We start from the raw sequence: 17,434 nt of genomic DNA on the forward strand, positions 1-17,434 counted from the left end.
AAAGTCTTTCACGAAGAATTGTTCAGATGTTTTGTTTTGAAGAGTGTCAGTCTGGAGCAAAGTGACATAACGTCTTTTTAGTACGTCGTTTAGTCAGGCAGCTTTTTTCCGACGGGAAGCCTTTTATGGGCTCTTCAAAACCAGACTCCATTGACAAAAACACTGATTTTAACCTCATGGAACACGGGAGCTGGCTGGTCTGCAGCCGCCTCGATCCGTGCGTTTGTGTAGTTGTGTGACTTTGAGGAATTTCTAACTAACCCCGTTTTAAAAACACCAAAGTCACACAAGCCCACCGATCGAGGCGGCGGCAGACCAGCGGCTCACGTGTTTTGTGAGGTTAAAATCAGTGTTTTTGTCAATGGAGTCTGGTGGCTTTCGGGAGAACAAGGAAAACGGCTCGCTCTCTAACGGCAAGGTGAAGCTGTAGAAATGTAAATGAAGTATACGCACAAACAGATTATTTAAGTGTATATGTGTGTGTGTGTGTGTGTGTGTTCAAGAACGTTAAAAAGCACTGTTCCTCATACGTGCTTCAACTAGTCCATCAAGTGTCCCGTTATCCAGCTTTACCCCGGTGATTGACATCAGGCTACCTCTGTTTGAGAGCGGCTCAGCCTCTGAGAAACAGCCTCGTTAATTCGAACCAGACGTCGGTCATCAGGATAGTTGCGCACGCCCGTCTGCTTCAAAAGAGGAAAAAGTCGATCGCTGAATCCACGATGTTCTAACGCTACAATGGCAAATAAACTCGCTAATTTTAAGTGCGTCATCACCCGAATGAATCAGATTATATTCATTTAAATGTGCCTGCTGGCAGTAGGCTTTCAGAATAAGTAGATAAAAACAAGTCCAAAGAGTATCTCATTAATACTTATGAGGGTTATACTGTATGCACGTATGTATCAAGTACTATATGAGTATAAATGTATGTGAAGATCACCATATAGCGAGGAGTCTGAATGTGTGTATGGGCGGATCAGTTTGTATTATGGGAGCGACCAGCTTGTCACGTGAACTTTCACTAAACCTTCTCTGGAGCTGGTTCAAGGATTTGGATGAACCAGAAAGCCTGACCTGCGTCATCTTATCCTGAAAATGATCCGGCTAAACTCGGTAAGCCAGGTCCGAGGAGCGGGGCCCTGATGCAGCGCAGGACATGAAGCTCAGTGGATCCGTGTGGACGTGGAGGTTTTGGGTTTCCTCTCAGAAATGCAAATACGCAACAGAAGCCTTTAAAACATACAACGGTTAAAACAGTTGTATGCAAATGCTGCAAGATAAGTTATAATTATTCTCGCTTGGTTTGTGATTAAAAAAATACAAAACGGAAATTGAATGAATGGCCTGAGTGAGGGATTGGATGTAGCCGGACGCTGAGAGGAAAAACTAGTTTATATCTGAAGCATCGATGTTCAAACTCAATGATTTATAGTTAAGACAAACGATTGTTTCCTCTCAGAGTTTACTGAAGTATCATTATACAGTCATAGTCAAGATGATGTCATAGTGTTTATTAAGATGGATGATGTCATAGTGTATAGTACATTAACAGATGTCAGTGTATATAAAGATAAATGATGGCACAGTGTAGTATATAAGATAGATGACGTCATAGTGTAGTATATAAGATAGATGACGTCATAGGGTAGGATATAAGATAGATGACGTCATAGTGTAGTATATAAGATAGATGACATCATAGGGTAGGATATAAGATAGATGACGTCATAGAGTATGTATAGCATATAACACCTTTTTGTCATTACATCTGAATGGCGGACTACACAACATTTTAAAGTAAATAAAAACTACTTCTTTGTGTCATATGAATAAAATAGTATACTATATCTTTTTTTGGCATACTTCAACTTTTTTTGGTCATATTGCAAACCATGCTATATACATACAATGACATTGTGATTTTATTTTTAAAGAAACTTGTCATGTGATAAAACTGCATAATTACCATTTGTGGCCACAGGGGTCGCTGTTTGCCAAAGGTTAAAGGTGAGGGTGACAGCTTTCTGCGCGTGTCATGTTTCCTCGTGTTACACCGTGTTATCCGATCCGCATCCCATTTCCACGGCGAGAAGCTGCCGCTGCACAGCTCTGCATCCACAAAAGGTAAATAAAGATATTTCACAATTATCTCAACGTCGCTTTTCATGAAAGGATTTCAGCAACGAACGATGGCACCTTCTCTTCTTTTGTTCTTTTGTTTGTGAAAGATCATTTTATTGCTTTGTTTTTGGTGGACTTTGTTTTTCCAACTTTGTTTTTTTTTTAAAAAAAAAACGCTTTTTAAACTTGTGACCATGAACAAATAATTTTTTATATTTTCATGTCAAAGGTTTCACTTTTGTCTGAATTCCTCTCCATTAAACTTATATACTTACTAACTTACTATAAACTTACTATAAAGATATTGGAACGGTGCCCTGAAGATAAAAAATAGTAAAACTAACTCTTAGTATTACTTATGAGTAAACAATGTTAAGTGTTGTATGGGAGAAGTGGATTAAACAGTTTATCTTCTTTTAACGTTTAACGACCTGCAGTTGAGTCCAAGTGACAGTTTAGATCTTTAAATCTGTCTTAAAGGAACAATGTGTGACATTTAAGGAAATGTATTGGCAGAAATGTAATATAATATTCATAATTGCATGTTTTCATCAGTCTATAATACTATAAATAGTTATTATTCTAAATTTAGTTTTATTTGGTGTAGGGAGAGCCTTTTTGTGTCAACACGGAGCAAGTACTCTTCATCGAGCCACCAGGGGGCGACTGGTTGTATAGAAGTCTATGCTTCATGTGTCAAAGCTGTATTCTCTCTCCTGACCACCAGGGGGCGACTCCTCTGGTTGTATAGAAGTCTATATACATTGTAAACATGAGTTCATGTCTCAATCTCTAGTTGCAAGTCTTCTTCTATACAGCATGATGTTCATTTAGTAAATTATGATAATTTAGGGCGGGGCTTACTGTGATTGACAGGTCTCTACGTCTATCGGTGCCGTATGCGGCGTCTCTATGTCACTCCTTCGCATTCCAAATAAGGTAACTTCCTTTCATTGGCTGCTAAAACTAACAACATGGCGCTGGCCATAATCCAAGATGGCGACTGTGAAACCGCCAAACTGGAGGCTTTTAGTGACGGGCCGTGGATTTTGTCACGACGCATGCTGCGCAAAACAAATGCAACTGTCGGTGTTAGTCTCAAAAAGATGGAAATGAACGTCAAACAGTGTCAAAAGTGTTGCTAAATGAAGCTTTTTTTTCCAGGTGATGCTGACGACCCAGAGCCAGAACTGCTACCGAGAGCAGATCCAGAAGGAGATGTTGACCCGCTTGGCCTGGAAGAGCCGCTACGCCAGCCGCTACCCGTCCTGCTGCGACCCCCCAAGCGAGGAGCCAACAACACGGCTGCCACATCTGCCCGCCGGCGGCCGGGGAGCGGCTCCGCCCGCCTCAAACCCTCCGTCAGCGCCGTCATCAAATCTAAAAGCATTTCAAAGCTCTGTTGTGTTTGTCCAAAGTACATACAGAGGGTTGTTTTTCCTTCTGTACCTCTTGTTCCCCGTGTTCAAGTAGTTGTATGAATACCAAATGAGTTCTAATACTTGTTTTTTATATCATTTTTTATTTTATTTTTAAAAGAATCAATTTTATACCATATTTTGATGATAACTTTGAACGGCTAGCATGATTATGAGCAAGATTTCTTACCAAAAATGGCTTGAGTTTTTCAAACTGTATGGTTCAGGGCCTTAAAACAGCCCACACACTAATAGGACACATTTGTGTCAAGATTTGGACCTAAAGACTCTGAAAATCACAATAAAACAAAGCATTGGCCTTTCAGGAAGGAGTTCCAGGCATGTCGTTCGGTTCCAAAATGAAAAAAAAAGACTTATTTTATAGCAAAACGTCGGCCGATTTGGGCATGCTGGGTATCAAAATGTTCATTGGCTTAAAAGGTTGAATCCGATTTTTGTGAGTGTAAAAACCGTACAAACGTGTCATCGCAGAAACCACTGACGACCTTGTGTTCATGCTCCGCCCACCAGGGCGGTCCTGCCTCCCGTCGTCAGCACCACCGAGAAGCAGAGCGCCCTTCCTCCTCCTCCTCCTCTTTGTCCTCCTCCTCTCTCTTTGGAAGGAGACGGCCGTCTCCGCGTGGCGCCTCTGATGAGGCCGGTTTCTCCTCAGACCAGACGTGCTCTCTATCACGACTCCTCGCACCACGTATGAATCCCTGAGACGCTAAACCTTCGTTATGTTTGGTTTAAAATGTCCCGGCCGGTTGTTTCACAGGCTCACAGGTGTCTTTACTCCTCCAGACTAAACTAAATGTTATTTTTAAATTTACACGTTGTGTTTCGAGGTTGAAAGTAGCAGAAGGCTGTATTTCAGTTTGAATACGAGTCATCAGTTTTAAACTCAATACGTTCCCGCAGGGCAAAGGGCGGAGTCTGTACCTGCAGAAACGTGGCCACATGAGACCGGAGGAGAAGTTTGACTTCCCTCTGCTGTCGTCCTGGGAATACGGGTGGAGGCTGGGTGAGTTGGAGGCTTTCATTTCATTTTTTTGTCAGTTGTTGTTGTTTTGTAATTGTTTTTTTTTTGTTTTTTTGTAATTTTCAATTTTTTTTGTATTTTTTGTACTTTGTTAATTTTTGTGTTTTTTGTATTTTTTTGTGTGTCATTTTTGTGATTTTTAATAAAAATATTTTTAATTTTCAAAAAAGAAGATAAAAAAATTACAAAAATTAATCTGAATAAAAAAAAACCATTAAGGCCAATTAAAGTGCATTAACATGTCAACGTGTAACACATTGCAACAAAGTAGATTAAACACTTGGAACAGTTATTTCCTCCAGATTAACGCTGTCCACCTGGATCCTCAGGTGACTACACTCTGGATTACAGGACTCCGTCCCGCGCCAAGTCGTCGGTGGTGAAGAACACGTTCTACGCCCGGAACGGCGTGTTCAGCAGCCCGTCGGCCACCGACGCGCTGGGCTGAAGTTGAAGTTCGGCCTCCGGACACCAGGGGTCGCTCTTTAGTGAGAGTGTAGCTCGAGCAGACGGGCTTTTTATGTGATAAACACCGTTTGTGTTTGTTTTAAGACATTCCCTGATTGTGGGTTTTTGGAAAAACAACACTAAACTGTTTTAAAATCCATAGTTTTCGTTGTTTTGAAAAACCTACATTTTTAGTGTTTGGGTGATTTGATTAAAACACTAGTGTCTACATTTTAAATATATTATATTGTCACATTCATGACAGGGTTTAAAGGGTCTCTGAGTGAATAATGATCCTCTACTTCCTGCAACGCAGTGTGTTTACCATCCACACGGGTGTAAGGTTAAGTGTCTATCAACTCGATACTGTGCAATGGATAATTAATGAACAGCTGGCCAGCTGTCCGTCAGAAAGACGTACACTCGATACATCAGCGAGCCACTGGAGGAAATGTTACACACCAGAACATTAAATATTTCTAATCAGTGAGTATGTACATTATGCTTCAGCCAAGCAGAGTAGTTTTACTTCTGTTGTAAGGATGTATTTATAAAAAAAAGTGTAAAGGATTTAATGCATAAATGAGCTGATATTTTCATGTCACAAAGAAACCAACAAATGCTTCATGTGTTAAAGCTGCATTCTCTCTCCTGACCACCAGGGGGCGACTCCTCTGGTTGTATAGAAGTCTATGCTTCAGGTGTTAAAGCTGCATTCTCTCTCCTGACCACCAGGGGGCGACTCCTCTGGTTGTATAGAAGTCTATGCTTCAGGTGTTAAAGCTGCATTCTCTCTCCTGACCACAAGGGGTGACTCCTCTGGTTGTATAGAAGTCTATGCTTCAGGTGTTAAAGCTGCATTCTCTCTCCTGACCACAAGGGGTGACTCCTCTGGTTGTATAGAAGTCTATATGAATGACTCTACTTCTCTCTTGATGTATTTCCTTAGTAAACATTGTAAACATGAGTTTATGTCTTCTTTAATACAGCATTTTCAATACTATTTTCAATACTACGTCCACTTCTTATATAGTCTATAGGCAACTCAACTAATAACTGTTGATTTGAAAATTGTAAAAAAAAATTAAAAAAACACAAAACAGGGATCATAAAAGACAATTTTATTAATATTCGGATGACAGATTTCACCGTAAAGATGCTCGTAGAAATTGTATAAAACTTGTGATTGATCAGTTTGACGGATTTATTTTACAGAAGAAAAAACAAACACCGCCGGCTATCAAAAATTAGTAAAGAAAGAAACACACTTTTTGTAGTATTGATTACTTTATTAATAACTACACTGATGTGTGCACATTTACAGAAAAGACCTGTTTCATTGATTTGCTGTAAATACCCCCACCTCCCCCCAGAAAAGCCTGTGCTCGTACCAACAATGACTGACTGGATCAGAGGACGGGTGGGTTTCTGGGGTTTCTGGGCTCCCTAGGCGCTCGGGGAGATCAGGAAGCCGGTGAAGGTGTGGCTGGTGCTCTGGCTCGTCACGATGTTGTTGTACCGGTACGCCTGCAGCGAGACCGTCTCCCCGGCTCGCAGCTCCAGGACGGCCGAGCCGGAGGTGACCAGGAAGCCCTCGGACGAGTCGCACATCGTCAGCTCACTGTTGCTGCCCTTCATCAGCTTAAGGCACACCTGGCGTGCGTGTACAAATACACAGAGGAAGTACTCAGATCTGGAGACAGGTGGGGCTGATTTTAAATACTTCCTACGCTGCTGGGTAGCTTCAACAATAATATTGCATCTTTAGTTATTAATCTGAATCTGCAAAGTAACTATGCATTAAAGACTAAAATAAAAGTAGTGGAGGAGAAGTTTTCACCACAAAATTGTACTTATTAAAGTACTTGAGTAAATGTACTTAGAAGTCTTTTCTTCATGTGTCAAAGCTGCATTCTCTCTCCTGACCACCGGGGGCGACTCCTCCGGTTGTATAGAAGTCTATGCTTCATGTGTTAAAGCTGCATTCTCTCTTCTGACCACCAGGAGGCGACTTCCCTGGTTGTATAGAAGTATATGCTTCATGTGTTAAAGCTGCATTCTCTCTCCTAACCACTAGGTGGAGGGAGGGGAGGGGGGGGGGCGACACCTCTAATTATTCTACCATTGATTTTTGTGCATTAAGATATGAGTATAGTTTTAATACAGTAGCTGGTTCATGTCAATTTTAAAGTAATATCTACTGCAAAATGTATTATTTAGTCCATGAAGTTAGTGGTTAAATGATTGAAGCGGACTACCGAGGACCAAATGAAGCAAATCCAAACTCCTGAAAAGAAGGAGAGAGATCGGTTTGGTGAGAACAAACTCTCCGGACTCACTCTGATCTTCGCTGAAATGTGGTAACTGAAGAAATAGATCCCTCCGACGACGCACGTGAACGTCCCGTTTGGCAGCGATTCTCCTTTAAACTGTTCACCCAGGTCCAGAATCTCGCTGAGGGAAGATTTCACACAAACATGCATCCATCAAAAAACGATATATATGTGTGTATATAATACTATATGAATGCATACTATATGTAAAAAGGGATATAAACAAACAATATTTTTTTCTCACATAATCATTTAAAAACTACCACATCTGAGTTTAAATAATAAACTAAACCAATCTTCTGGTTCATGAGAAATAAACTTCTGAGATAAACCAAGGAGCGGTGGCCGATTAGAAAGGGAAACTAAACTACCAGAAAAATACACTACAAAAAACTACAGTCCGCAAAGGTAGATTTGTTTGTTTATTACGCAAACAAAGAAACATGTTTTGAGGGCAAATTTCTTGTTTGTAAGTAAATTATGGAATAAACTAGAATTTGTGGCTACAATTAAAAAATCTTTGCTCTCAAAACTAGGTAAATTTGGACGAAGTGGGCGGGGCATGAATGAGCGAGGGGTTTCTATTGGTCGGTTTGACTCGGCTCTTGACACCCTATACTTTTTTTTCTTCATTTTTTTTCAGTTTTGCAGATGAATTTATTGTGCTGTGAATACAACACAACCTCAAATTAATCACTGCTTCATATCTGTCTTTCTTTGGCTGGTCCAACTTGCTTGTTTTTGACAATAATTACATAAATTGTGCCAATTGTGAACACACAACCTGGAAATACACAGCCACACAATACTGTTTATGTCTTTCACATGACACAACATGTAGCTATCTATAGTGACTTTAGCTGATGCTACAATGGCAAGAAACTGCTAGTGCGCAAATAGCCCCCTTTAGCTAATAATGCTAGCCTTAGTTAGCTGTCTCTTGCCACACCTGCACAATGTACCACTGTAAGAGATGAACACATGTGTAATGTGTGTATTTGAAAGACAGAAGAGTGAAAAAGATCCCGAGGAGTACTCAAGATCCAGGAATCGTGCTGCCAGGTGCCAAGTCAAATACATTAGCACGCTATGCTAACGGAAGGATAAAGTGAGGAGGATACAGAGATTTTTTTGTTTTTGAGAGCAACATTTTTTGAATTATAGCCACAAATTCTAGTTTAATACGCAAAACCAACAAATTATTTACTTACAAAAAAGAAATTTGCTCCCAATACATGTGTTTTTGTTTGCGAAACAAATCTACCTTCATACACGGCCTGCCGCGTCACCGCGGTAAACCTTCGCGGCGCTGTACCTGTCGAACGTGATGGTGGTGTCGACCGCTGGTATTTGTGGTATCGTCCGCTTGTAGGAGAAGAAGGATTTCTGTTGTTTGGACGGTATGAAGGTTGTTCCCTTTTCCCCCGGATTGCCGGTAGGGCCGGAAGGACCCGGGAGACCCTTGTCCCCCTTCAGTCCGGGCCGCTCTTGGGTTCCCTGCGGACCTGGTGACCCCTTCTGACCCCGGACCGACCGTCCGGCCTCACCTGCTCACCAAAGAGACAACAACTGATGCTTCTTAAAAACTACAATAAAACGAGACCGACAGCACTCCATCAATGTTATTGCAGTGAGAAAAAAATGTAAGTAACCGTTAAGTACTTTCGTAACGCCGTAAACCAATAAACGTAAACTAATAGTACATGTAAAGTCACAAACTGGACGGAGGTTTTTGTTTTTTTTTCTCCGGCGGACTCTTCTGACTCCTGAAGCCTTCCTGGTCGACCCACATTTCTAAGCTCCTGAACATTTTTAGTCCCAGCATGCCTCAATCACACAATGTTTTGCCATAAAATAAGTCATTTTCCCATTTCTGAACCGATTGACACAAACTCCTTCCTAATATGCCAATGCTTTGTTTTATTGTGTTATTTAGGTCCTAATCCTTCCATTATAGGTGTCTTATTAGTATGTGGGCTGTTGTTAAGGCTTGAAAAACTCAGGAGGCATTTTTGTTGAATCTAGCTCATAATCATACTGGATATTCATAGTTATGATCAAAATATGGTTTAAAAGTGTTTATTTATCTTATTAAAGAAAGAATTTGCAACAAAATTCAGAAAAATATATATAAAATAACACAAGTATTAAAAATGTATTTGGGAATTATACGACTACATGACTCCTTGAACACAGGGAACAAGAGGTACAGAAGGATGATGTTTGTTTTTTTAGTTTACCAGGGTCTCCTTTCTCTCCTTTGGGGCCATGCTGGCCGTTGGACCCATGGGTGCCGGGTATCCCAGGGATCCCGGCGTAGCAGGACTCTGTGACGACCGGACCGACGTGAATCAAGAGCAGAAACACTGCAGTACTGCAGCTCAGCCACCAGGGGGCCTGACTCCACACACACACACACACACACACACACACAAACCTGTTTTTGTCTCTTAGGAGGACCATCAACTTTAAAGCATGAACCGAAAAAAATAACATTAACTATCAACGTCTTTATTTAACACCAACACGTTCTTAATTGAATGGAAATAATAGCAAACATTTATGTATACTATGAATTGTCAGAAGTATTTTCAGTTGTATAGTTGTATTTCTGTATACTAAGAGCAAATTAAGAGTCCACTATCTGGTATGTGTGCGCGTATGTGCCAATTAAGCCGATTCTTATTGTAAAAATCTACAGTTTTTTTATGTAGCTGACTTAATGGTCTTGATTATCGCAGTTTTACATTTTTTATTTGTATCATGATCATTCAAAAATGCATCAGTAAAAAGTCACACAAATCATATTATTTTGAATATGTTTTGGAATATTATCCATAGTTCATACACATAAATATACCCACACACACACCTTATATTCAAATCAAGATATTCTAACATTTAGTTTCAGACAAATTAATGGTGAGAGAAAATACATTTGTGCATTTTAAATGACGACATGTCAAAGCTGACACAACACAACTTTACTAGATGATGTAGACTCACAATGTACTCACTTAATATCCTCACTTATTCATTGGTTTTGGAGAATACATTAATTTCTCACCATTTGCAGGAGAAGCAGCCCTTCGTCTCGAGGTGGAGCGATACGCTGATGGAGAGTCAAGATGAAGAGCGGATCAGCGACGGCAGCAACTCAGTCTGGAAACACACACATACACACACACGAAACAAACCAGGAAGTGAAACAGTTCAACAGCGCATGACCGCTCTGTTGATGTTCATAATCATGACTTTTGGGATTCTGATTTACTGACAAGTCACTGAAGGTCCCTCCTGTTACTGATACAATGAATTGAAGTGTGTGCATGTATATATATATATATATATATATATATATATATATATATATATATATATATAATATATATATATATATATATGGATTCAAAACTTTCGACCTTCGTCAAATCTCCTCCAACTTTAAGAAAATTATCATGAACTTTAATTTACACACAAATCCGATCCCTATAAAAAAAAAGGTTTGGGCAACACTGTAATAAAATATGCATTGACTTAAATAAACAGTGTAATAAATTATTTCAGATTTGCTGCGCTATGACCAATTGCAACATTAATTAAAATAATATTAAAAAAAAAAAAAAAAATAATTTAACTTATCTGACTAAACAAAGGTAAGGAAGTCCATTTCCGCCACAAAAAGAAATTAGGACCAAAAAATAAATAAAAAGTTATCACCAAAGGGATGAAATAACGTATTACTTAGATGTTTTTTATTATTATTTTCGTCAACGAAAAGAGATAAAGTAGATTTTTAAATTTTTTTTGTATTGATCCCTTTTTTTGGTCCTAATTCGTGGGAATTACCTTCCATGCAAATGACTGTTCAGAGGATGTGAAACCCTGTACCGAGAAGTCAGGAAGAACTCCACCTGATGAAGAACTGATGACGAAGCATCGTTTAAAGCATCGGATAAAAAAAATAAATCCCTCCAAATCAACTTTTTGTTCTGTTCTTCTCTGAACTTCCTCTTTCTTGTCATCGTTTTCTCGGTAGTTTATTCTTGTGGAAGTGAGTATCTGTTCCACAAAATAAATATATAACTTCATCAACATTATCTAAATAGCTGATACTTTTTATTTATTTATAATCCCATCCTGTTAAATTTGCCAGTTGTTAATTTTCTGTCTTCTCAGATCCTCTTTCCATTTGTTTTTTTTGTTTTTTTATTTCTGCAATTTTTAAAACATAAAGCATTTTCTTGACTTTTGGGAAAGTCCCGTCAGCCGATTACTCGTGCTTTGGGTTAATTTGAGCCGTTTGTCTGAATCACGTTGGAGCAAATCAACTATTTTTAGGCATAATCCTGACGATTAGACTACATTTTTAATACTATTTATGATTCATATTTCTTTCTGGACTAGCCATTCAATTTACAATTAAAGTCCACTGGTCTGCCCTTTTGATTCTCTGGAAACAAGACGTGTAACCAGTGGTATTCTACTGGCCTTACAAGACCATATAAGTCCATTGTACATGTTTATAACACAATTTAACCATAAATATGAACACAAACCATAAATATGACTCAAAGTACTCAAAGGTGACTTGAGAGAGCTCTCCAAGTTTTGAAAATATCAATGTTCATATCTCTAGCTTGATGCTACACATGATTGGCACACCTTTCTGGAAAGCTTACAACCCGCAGAATCCACCAATTGCGCCAAAAGAACTGTCAGACAAATCCGTAGAAAGATATCAACCACATTCCATCTACTGAAATAGGACTTACTTATGGAAGAAACTATACTTGCTGGGTATGTGTTGGTGCATCTTGAGCAGAACCCCTCTGGTGTGGAACCAGAGGCGTTCAAGGTTCAGGAAGAAAGCTGGGGCATTTTTGCTTTCAGCGGACCTAAACCTACGGTACACGAAATCTGCCCAAAAGTAATTACTTAAAATATTTAACTTCACTGTTAGTGTACAGTGCATAGTGAATAGTGAATGATATGCATATTTAAACAGAGGAAATACATAATTTATTTCAGAGGGTTTTTTCTTCTGTTGTATCATCAACCAATAAACCAGCAACACATATACTGCATGTTTTATGTATAAAATACCTTTTTGAAATGATTCAAAAAGCCCTCGTGGTTGAGCAGATAGTACAGAATTTGTACTATCTGCTCAATGTACAGAATTTATTACGGGGATGCAAAAACATTACGAATTTGTGAGAAAAAAAGAGCTTTATTCGGGCTAAACGAGTGAAATAGTGACACCGTTGAAATGGAATTCTAGTGATTTGTGTACATGGACACAAATTGCCTGTGTTGTTATCGGCACAAAAATGCAAACGGGCACAAACACAGCAGATATGTGCAGTTAAGACAGTTAACCAGGTTAACTACCGGAACAAGTGCAGACGGCTGGAATGCAAACACACAACATCCCTGCGAGTCTGACAGGACAATGAGTGCACAGGGGTCGGTTCAGTACTGCAGGGCTGACGAGGGAAAATAGAAACAGGTACATGAGACCGGTTTAAAGGTGCCTTGTGGACCGGTAGAGAAAAGAAAAGGAAGTGAAACAAGGAGGTAGAATAACACAACTGTCTTTAAACTATGCGTAAAGACAAGTCAAGACAAGACATGAAGAAAGTACATTACAAATACAAAGTATTAAGGTGTTTTTTATTCATTAATTTGTCTTTATTTGATTCAAACGATATGTTTACCGGCATACAGAGAAGATGCAATCATTGCTGAAAAAACTTCATCATCCTATAACACAAATGCACACATTAACGTAAACTCTGCATTATGCCTATTAAAAAACTGTAAAACCTGTAATCTGTTAAGGGGTCACATAAACGTTTCTCTTCACTTTTTGAATGTCTTTTACCCAAATTTACAGAAGTATAGTTATTAATCACTGGGATTTTTATGGCTTTGTTGGCCAAGTCTCTAGAAATTGTTGATTTCAATCACAATTTACTTTAACAATAGATAAAGGACAATATAATGTGAAATCAGTATGTGTTTTTATTAAAAGATGGCATACTCAGTGTGAAGGAATGGAAGAATTTATTTTGCTTGTAGTTTTCGAACTTGTAGATGTAAAAAACGTTCATTCAAAAGTGATTCAAAAAGGCATTTGTGAGTCAATGAGGGTACAGCAGGAAGCCGGAGAAGATGCTGTAACCTGCCGGTTTCCCTCTCATCCCTCTGTAGTCTTTGGTCTCCAGCCAAACCTCCTGATCCTTCGACAGGTAGACCGCCAGGCTGCCAGAGGTCACCTGGAATCATTCGAAATGTAGTAATTCGTTGTATTTTAGTCGTGATCAGGAAACATCTTTTTGCAACGCACTGCCACTTTGAATCTACTCACATGGTGGCACAAAAATGTTGTTGAAATCAGTATTTTGGTAATCGTATACCTGTCTCCTGGTGCGGCGATGATCGCAGAACGACGTCAGCACCGTCGGGCCCATTTTCATCACCACACACAGCCGGTCCTCCAAGGAGGCGTGGTACACAAAGTAGTACGTCCCCGAGACCCGACACCTACCACACACAAGCTCAGTCAATTCACTATTGGGTGGATTCTTAGCATCTGTTTTTTTTTTTAAAAATATATGTTTAGCTTGTTATACAACTTTAGTTAGTTCGGATTATAGGATTTCATGAAATTCATGTTCCCCTAGAGAATGAATCCCAGTGACTTTTGTTGACCCTCTAACTTTATAGTGCCCATGGAAACCTGCCAATTGCACCAAAACCACTGTCAGACAAAGCCTCAGTAAGATATCAAACACACCCCAGCCAAACAACTTAAATATGACTTACTTATGGATGAAACTATACTTGCTTGGTATGTATTGGTGCATCTGCTTGAACCAGAGGCGTTTAAGGTCCAGGAAGAACGTTAGGGCATTTTTTTTACCTAAACCTACGGTACACGAAATCTGCACAAAATGAATGACTAAAAACTACCGAGCGTCGGCACTGATTTAGATTCAAAGCATCGAAAACGGAGGAGTTTGAGGACGAGTTTGTGGATGTAGCCTTCAAGAAAACAGACGTCTTTTTTTCCCGCCTCCGCACCTGAAATGTCCTGTCTCGGTGTCGTAGTCATCGTAGATGTTGGTGATGACGTATGTGAACCGAATGACGCTGGCTTTCGCCGGGAAGTCGTTGAGTCCTCTGGCCACGCTGAAGGCTGCCTGCGGCTGGACATCCCTGCAGCCACAGAAACAACCACATCAACCTGCTGGTGGGTTGAACCCTCCAGTTCTGACCAGTGACGCCAATGCAGTCATGAACCTACATTCTCCCTTAATGTTGACCTCTGGTTGTATAGAAGTTTATGCTTCATGTGTTAAAGCTGGATCCTCTCTCCTGACCACCAGGGGTCGACTCCTTTGGTTGTATAGAAGTCTATGCTTTATGTGTTAAAGCTGCATTCTCTCTCCTGACCCCCAGGGGTCGACTCCTTTGGTTGTATAGAAGTCTATGCTTTATGTGTTAAAGCTGCATTCTCTCTCCTGACCCCCATAGCGACTCCTCTGGTTGTATAGAAGTCCAAAGACTTCTATACAATGTGTAAAAGCTGAATTATCTCTCCTGACTACCAGGGGGTGACTCTTCTGGTTGTATAGAAGTCTTTGCTTTAAGTGTTGAAGCTGGATTCTTGCTCCCGACCACCAGGGGGCGACTCCTCTGGTTGTATAGAAGTCTATGCTTCATGTGTTAAAGCTGGATTCTACGTAAATGCGTAACTATAAATAGTTATCTGTCTGGATATGAATGACTCATCGTCAAGTAACAGAAACACAACAATTGTTTGTTTTATGGGATTATACACAAATAAAAACACAATTAAAAAGATACCTATACACTGATTCTCCTGGTTCCCCTGGAGGACCACTGATCCCGGGGTTCCCCGGTTCTCCCGGTTCTCCGCTCTCCCCTCGTTTTCCAGGAATGCCCGGCGGCCCCGGCTCCCCCGTCTCCCCCTTCTGAGGGCCGTTCCACCCCGCTCCTGTTCACAGCAACGACAAGTCCAACCGAGTGAACGACTCCGCTTCCTTTCCTTCACTTTCTCGTACACATCTCCAGGATGTGTCGAGGCTTGAGGTGGAGGTGTGTCGGTTACCTGTGTCTCCTTTCTCTCCTTCCTCTCCGTCACGACCGTCTCTGCCGGGCAGCCCGGGAATGCCTACAAGTAAAAAGGTGAGAGAGATAAACAAAAACTATAATAACCCCAAAGCAGGATTCCTACTGTTATGAAAAACCTGGAAAAGTCGTGGAATTATAAAAACGGTTATTTCCAGGTCTGGAAAAGTCCTTGAAAAAAAGAAATCCCCAAAGTGTAGGAAATGTGTTATATTCATGTGTTCATGATGTTCATTTAGTTTGAAATAATAAATATGCTTTTTAAAGAAAGAGACTCAAAATATAAGCAGCACATATACAGGCATGTTTATTATTTTAATCAAACTATTGTCTCTCATTCATTTGTGTCATTTAAGGTTTACTGTATGCTTTGAATCCTTATTGTTCGTTTAAATACTACATTTGATCACTTTTTACTGTTTACACACAGAATACACACAATGTTTGCTCATGGACATTTGGTTTAAAGTCATAAAAATGTTGTTAAGAGTCATAGAAATGTGTTTTATAGTCATGGAAATTTGGTTAAAAGTCATGAAAATGTTGTTTAAAGTCATGAAAATTTTGTAAGAGTCAATAAAAATATGTTTTAAAGTCATGAACATTTGTTTAAAGTCATGAACATTTGGTGAAAAGTCATAGAAATGTGGTGAAAAGTCATAGAAATCCATTGGTCACAATGTGTATGAACCCTGTCAAAGGTGTAAAGACACAAACACTCACCTGGCATCCCGTGCGTCGCTGTTATCCGGCAGCTCTCCATGGCGACCAGCAGGGGCGTGGCCAACGAGAGCAAGACTGCGATGGCGAGGAAACGAGGACGGAGCATGATGATGAACCTGAGAGGGGAGACAAGGAGAGGAAACAAGGGAATGGGAGAGGAAATGAGAAGGGAGGTGATTAATACAAGAGGAGAGAGGGGGGGGATAAGGAAAGGAGAGATGGAATGACAGGAGGAATAAGGAGGAATAAGGAAAGTAGCCGAGATTACACAGGGCAGAAGGAAAGTGGAGAGGAGGAAAACAAAGGTCAGAAGGCGAGAAAGAGGTGAGGAAAGGAACCAAGAGTGCCAGATGAGAAAGGACAGAAGTGGCGAAAGAAAGAAAGAAACAAAGGAGAGCAAAAAGGGTGATTAAGGGTAGGAGGATAGGACGGGAGGGGAGAGTAAAGGAATTAGGATAAGTGGAGAGCCAAGGACAAAACACACATTAGGAGACAATAAAGGAAAGGAGAAGAGGAGATAAAAAGAAAAGGAAAGGAGGAGATGGGAGAGAAGGAGAGAAGACAATAGCAGAAAAAGGAAAGACACATATGGAAGGAGGAAAGGAAGGACAACAACAACAACATGTAAAGAAATATAAACAAAACATATGCATATTAATATGTATATTAACAACGGTGACATTAAAATAAAGAAGAATCATCAGATTTTCTTTCATAAATTAAATGTTCAACTCACCTGAAAACAGACGTGAAGAAGCGTCCTGCAGCAGCCGGAGGAGAAAACGACTGAAACCAAAAAGATTCAGGAAGCTGTGGAGAGAGAGAGAGAGAGAGGGGGCGGGGGGGAGAGAGAGAGAGAGAGAGAGAGAGAGAGAGAGAGAGAGAGAGAGAGAGAGAGAGAGAGAGAGAGAGAGAAAGAGAGAGAGAGAGAGAGAGAGAGAGCACTTTAATGAATTAACTTTATAATTCTCAAAATTTTGGTCTTTTTTGCTTTTTAGTTTACAATTAAGTTGTACTGTTACTTTCAATTCTTAAGTACATTTAATATCACAACATTACTTTTGATACTTAAGCACAGTAAATATCAGATACTTTAAGAATTTTTCTCAAGTAGTATTCTAAAAGTTGACTTTTACTTTTACTGGAGTCATTTTCCAAGAAGGCATCTTTAATTTTTCTCAGCGTTT

At 39.9% G+C, this 17,434-nt stretch overlaps 3 protein-coding genes across 3 annotated transcripts; 1 reads left to right on the top strand and 2 right to left on the bottom strand.

Moving 5' to 3' along the window:
* The first annotated feature begins 3,098 nt into the window (after positions 1–3,098).
* Positions 3,099–5,032, top strand: LOC137796119 (protein SPMIP1). Its single transcript, XM_068593813.1, has 5 exons — positions 3,099–3,209; positions 3,289–3,467; positions 4,074–4,251; positions 4,464–4,566; positions 4,914–5,032. The coding sequence occupies exons 1-5, from the start codon at positions 3,099–3,101 to the stop codon at positions 5,030–5,032; spliced, it is 690 nt and encodes a 229-aa protein (XP_068449914.1).
* Positions 5,033–6,137: 1,105 nt separating this feature from the next.
* c1qb (complement component 1, q subcomponent, B chain) lies at positions 6,138–10,553 on the bottom strand. Its single transcript, XM_068594770.1, has 5 exons — positions 10,432–10,553; positions 9,605–9,761; positions 8,680–8,911; positions 7,371–7,485; positions 6,138–6,684 (listed from the first exon to the last, which is right to left on the bottom strand). The coding sequence occupies exons 1-5, from the start codon at positions 10,432–10,434 to the stop codon at positions 6,478–6,480; spliced, it is 714 nt and encodes a 237-aa protein (XP_068450871.1). The 5' UTR covers positions 10,435–10,553; the 3' UTR covers positions 6,138–6,477.
* Positions 10,554–13,056: 2,503 nt separating this feature from the next.
* c1qc (complement component 1, q subcomponent, C chain) lies at positions 13,057–17,008 on the bottom strand. Its single transcript, XM_068594182.1, has 7 exons — positions 16,984–17,008; positions 16,248–16,363; positions 15,505–15,567; positions 15,240–15,390; positions 14,454–14,588; positions 13,787–13,913; positions 13,057–13,645 (listed from the first exon to the last, which is right to left on the bottom strand). Exons 2-7 carry the CDS (start codon positions 16,351–16,353, stop codon positions 13,511–13,513), a joined length of 717 nt encoding a protein of 238 aa, XP_068450283.1. The 5' UTR covers positions 16,354–16,363; positions 16,984–17,008; the 3' UTR covers positions 13,057–13,510.
* Between the last annotated feature and the right edge of the window lie 426 nt (positions 17,009–17,434).

This window comes from Clinocottus analis, unplaced genomic scaffold (assembly GCF_023055335.1).
Source record: "Clinocottus analis isolate CAN_PGR_092001 unplaced genomic scaffold, fCliAna1.0.p SCAF_3, whole genome shotgun sequence".
Taxonomy (NCBI): Eukaryota; Metazoa; Chordata; class Actinopteri; order Perciformes; family Cottidae; genus Clinocottus; species Clinocottus analis.

Coding starts and splice junctions, on each gene's coding strand:
- LOC137796119 (XM_068593813.1), top strand. CDS start 3,099: ATGGCGCTGGCCATAATCCAAGATGGCGACTGTGAAACCGCCAAACTG. Junction 3,468..4,073: donor GGCGGCCGGGGAGCGGCTCC/GCCCGCCTCAAA, acceptor TCCGCCCACCAG/GGCGGTCCTGCCTCCCGTCG. Junction 4,567..4,913: donor GGAATACGGGTGGAGGCTGG/GTGAGTTGGAGG, acceptor CTGGATCCTCAG/GTGACTACACTCTGGATTAC.
- c1qb (XM_068594770.1), bottom strand. Junction 7,486..8,679: donor ACCACCATCACGTTCGACAG/GTACAGCGCCGC, acceptor ATCTTCCCTCAG/CGAGATTCTGGACCTGGGTG. Junction 6,685..7,370: donor ACATTTCAGCGAAGATCAGA/GTGAGTCCGGAG, acceptor CACGCACGCCAG/GTGTGCCTTAAGCTGATGAA.
- c1qc (XM_068594182.1), bottom strand. CDS start 16,353: ATGCTCCGTCCTCGTTTCCTCGCCATCGCAGTCTTGCTCTCGTTGGCC. Junction 15,391..15,504: donor AGGAGAGAAAGGAGACACAG/GTAACCGACACA, acceptor TGCTGTGAACAG/GAGCGGGGTGGAACGGCCCT. Junction 13,646..13,786: donor ATCGCCGCACCAGGAGACAG/GTATACGATTAC, acceptor GAATGATTCCAG/GTGACCTCTGGCAGCCTGGC.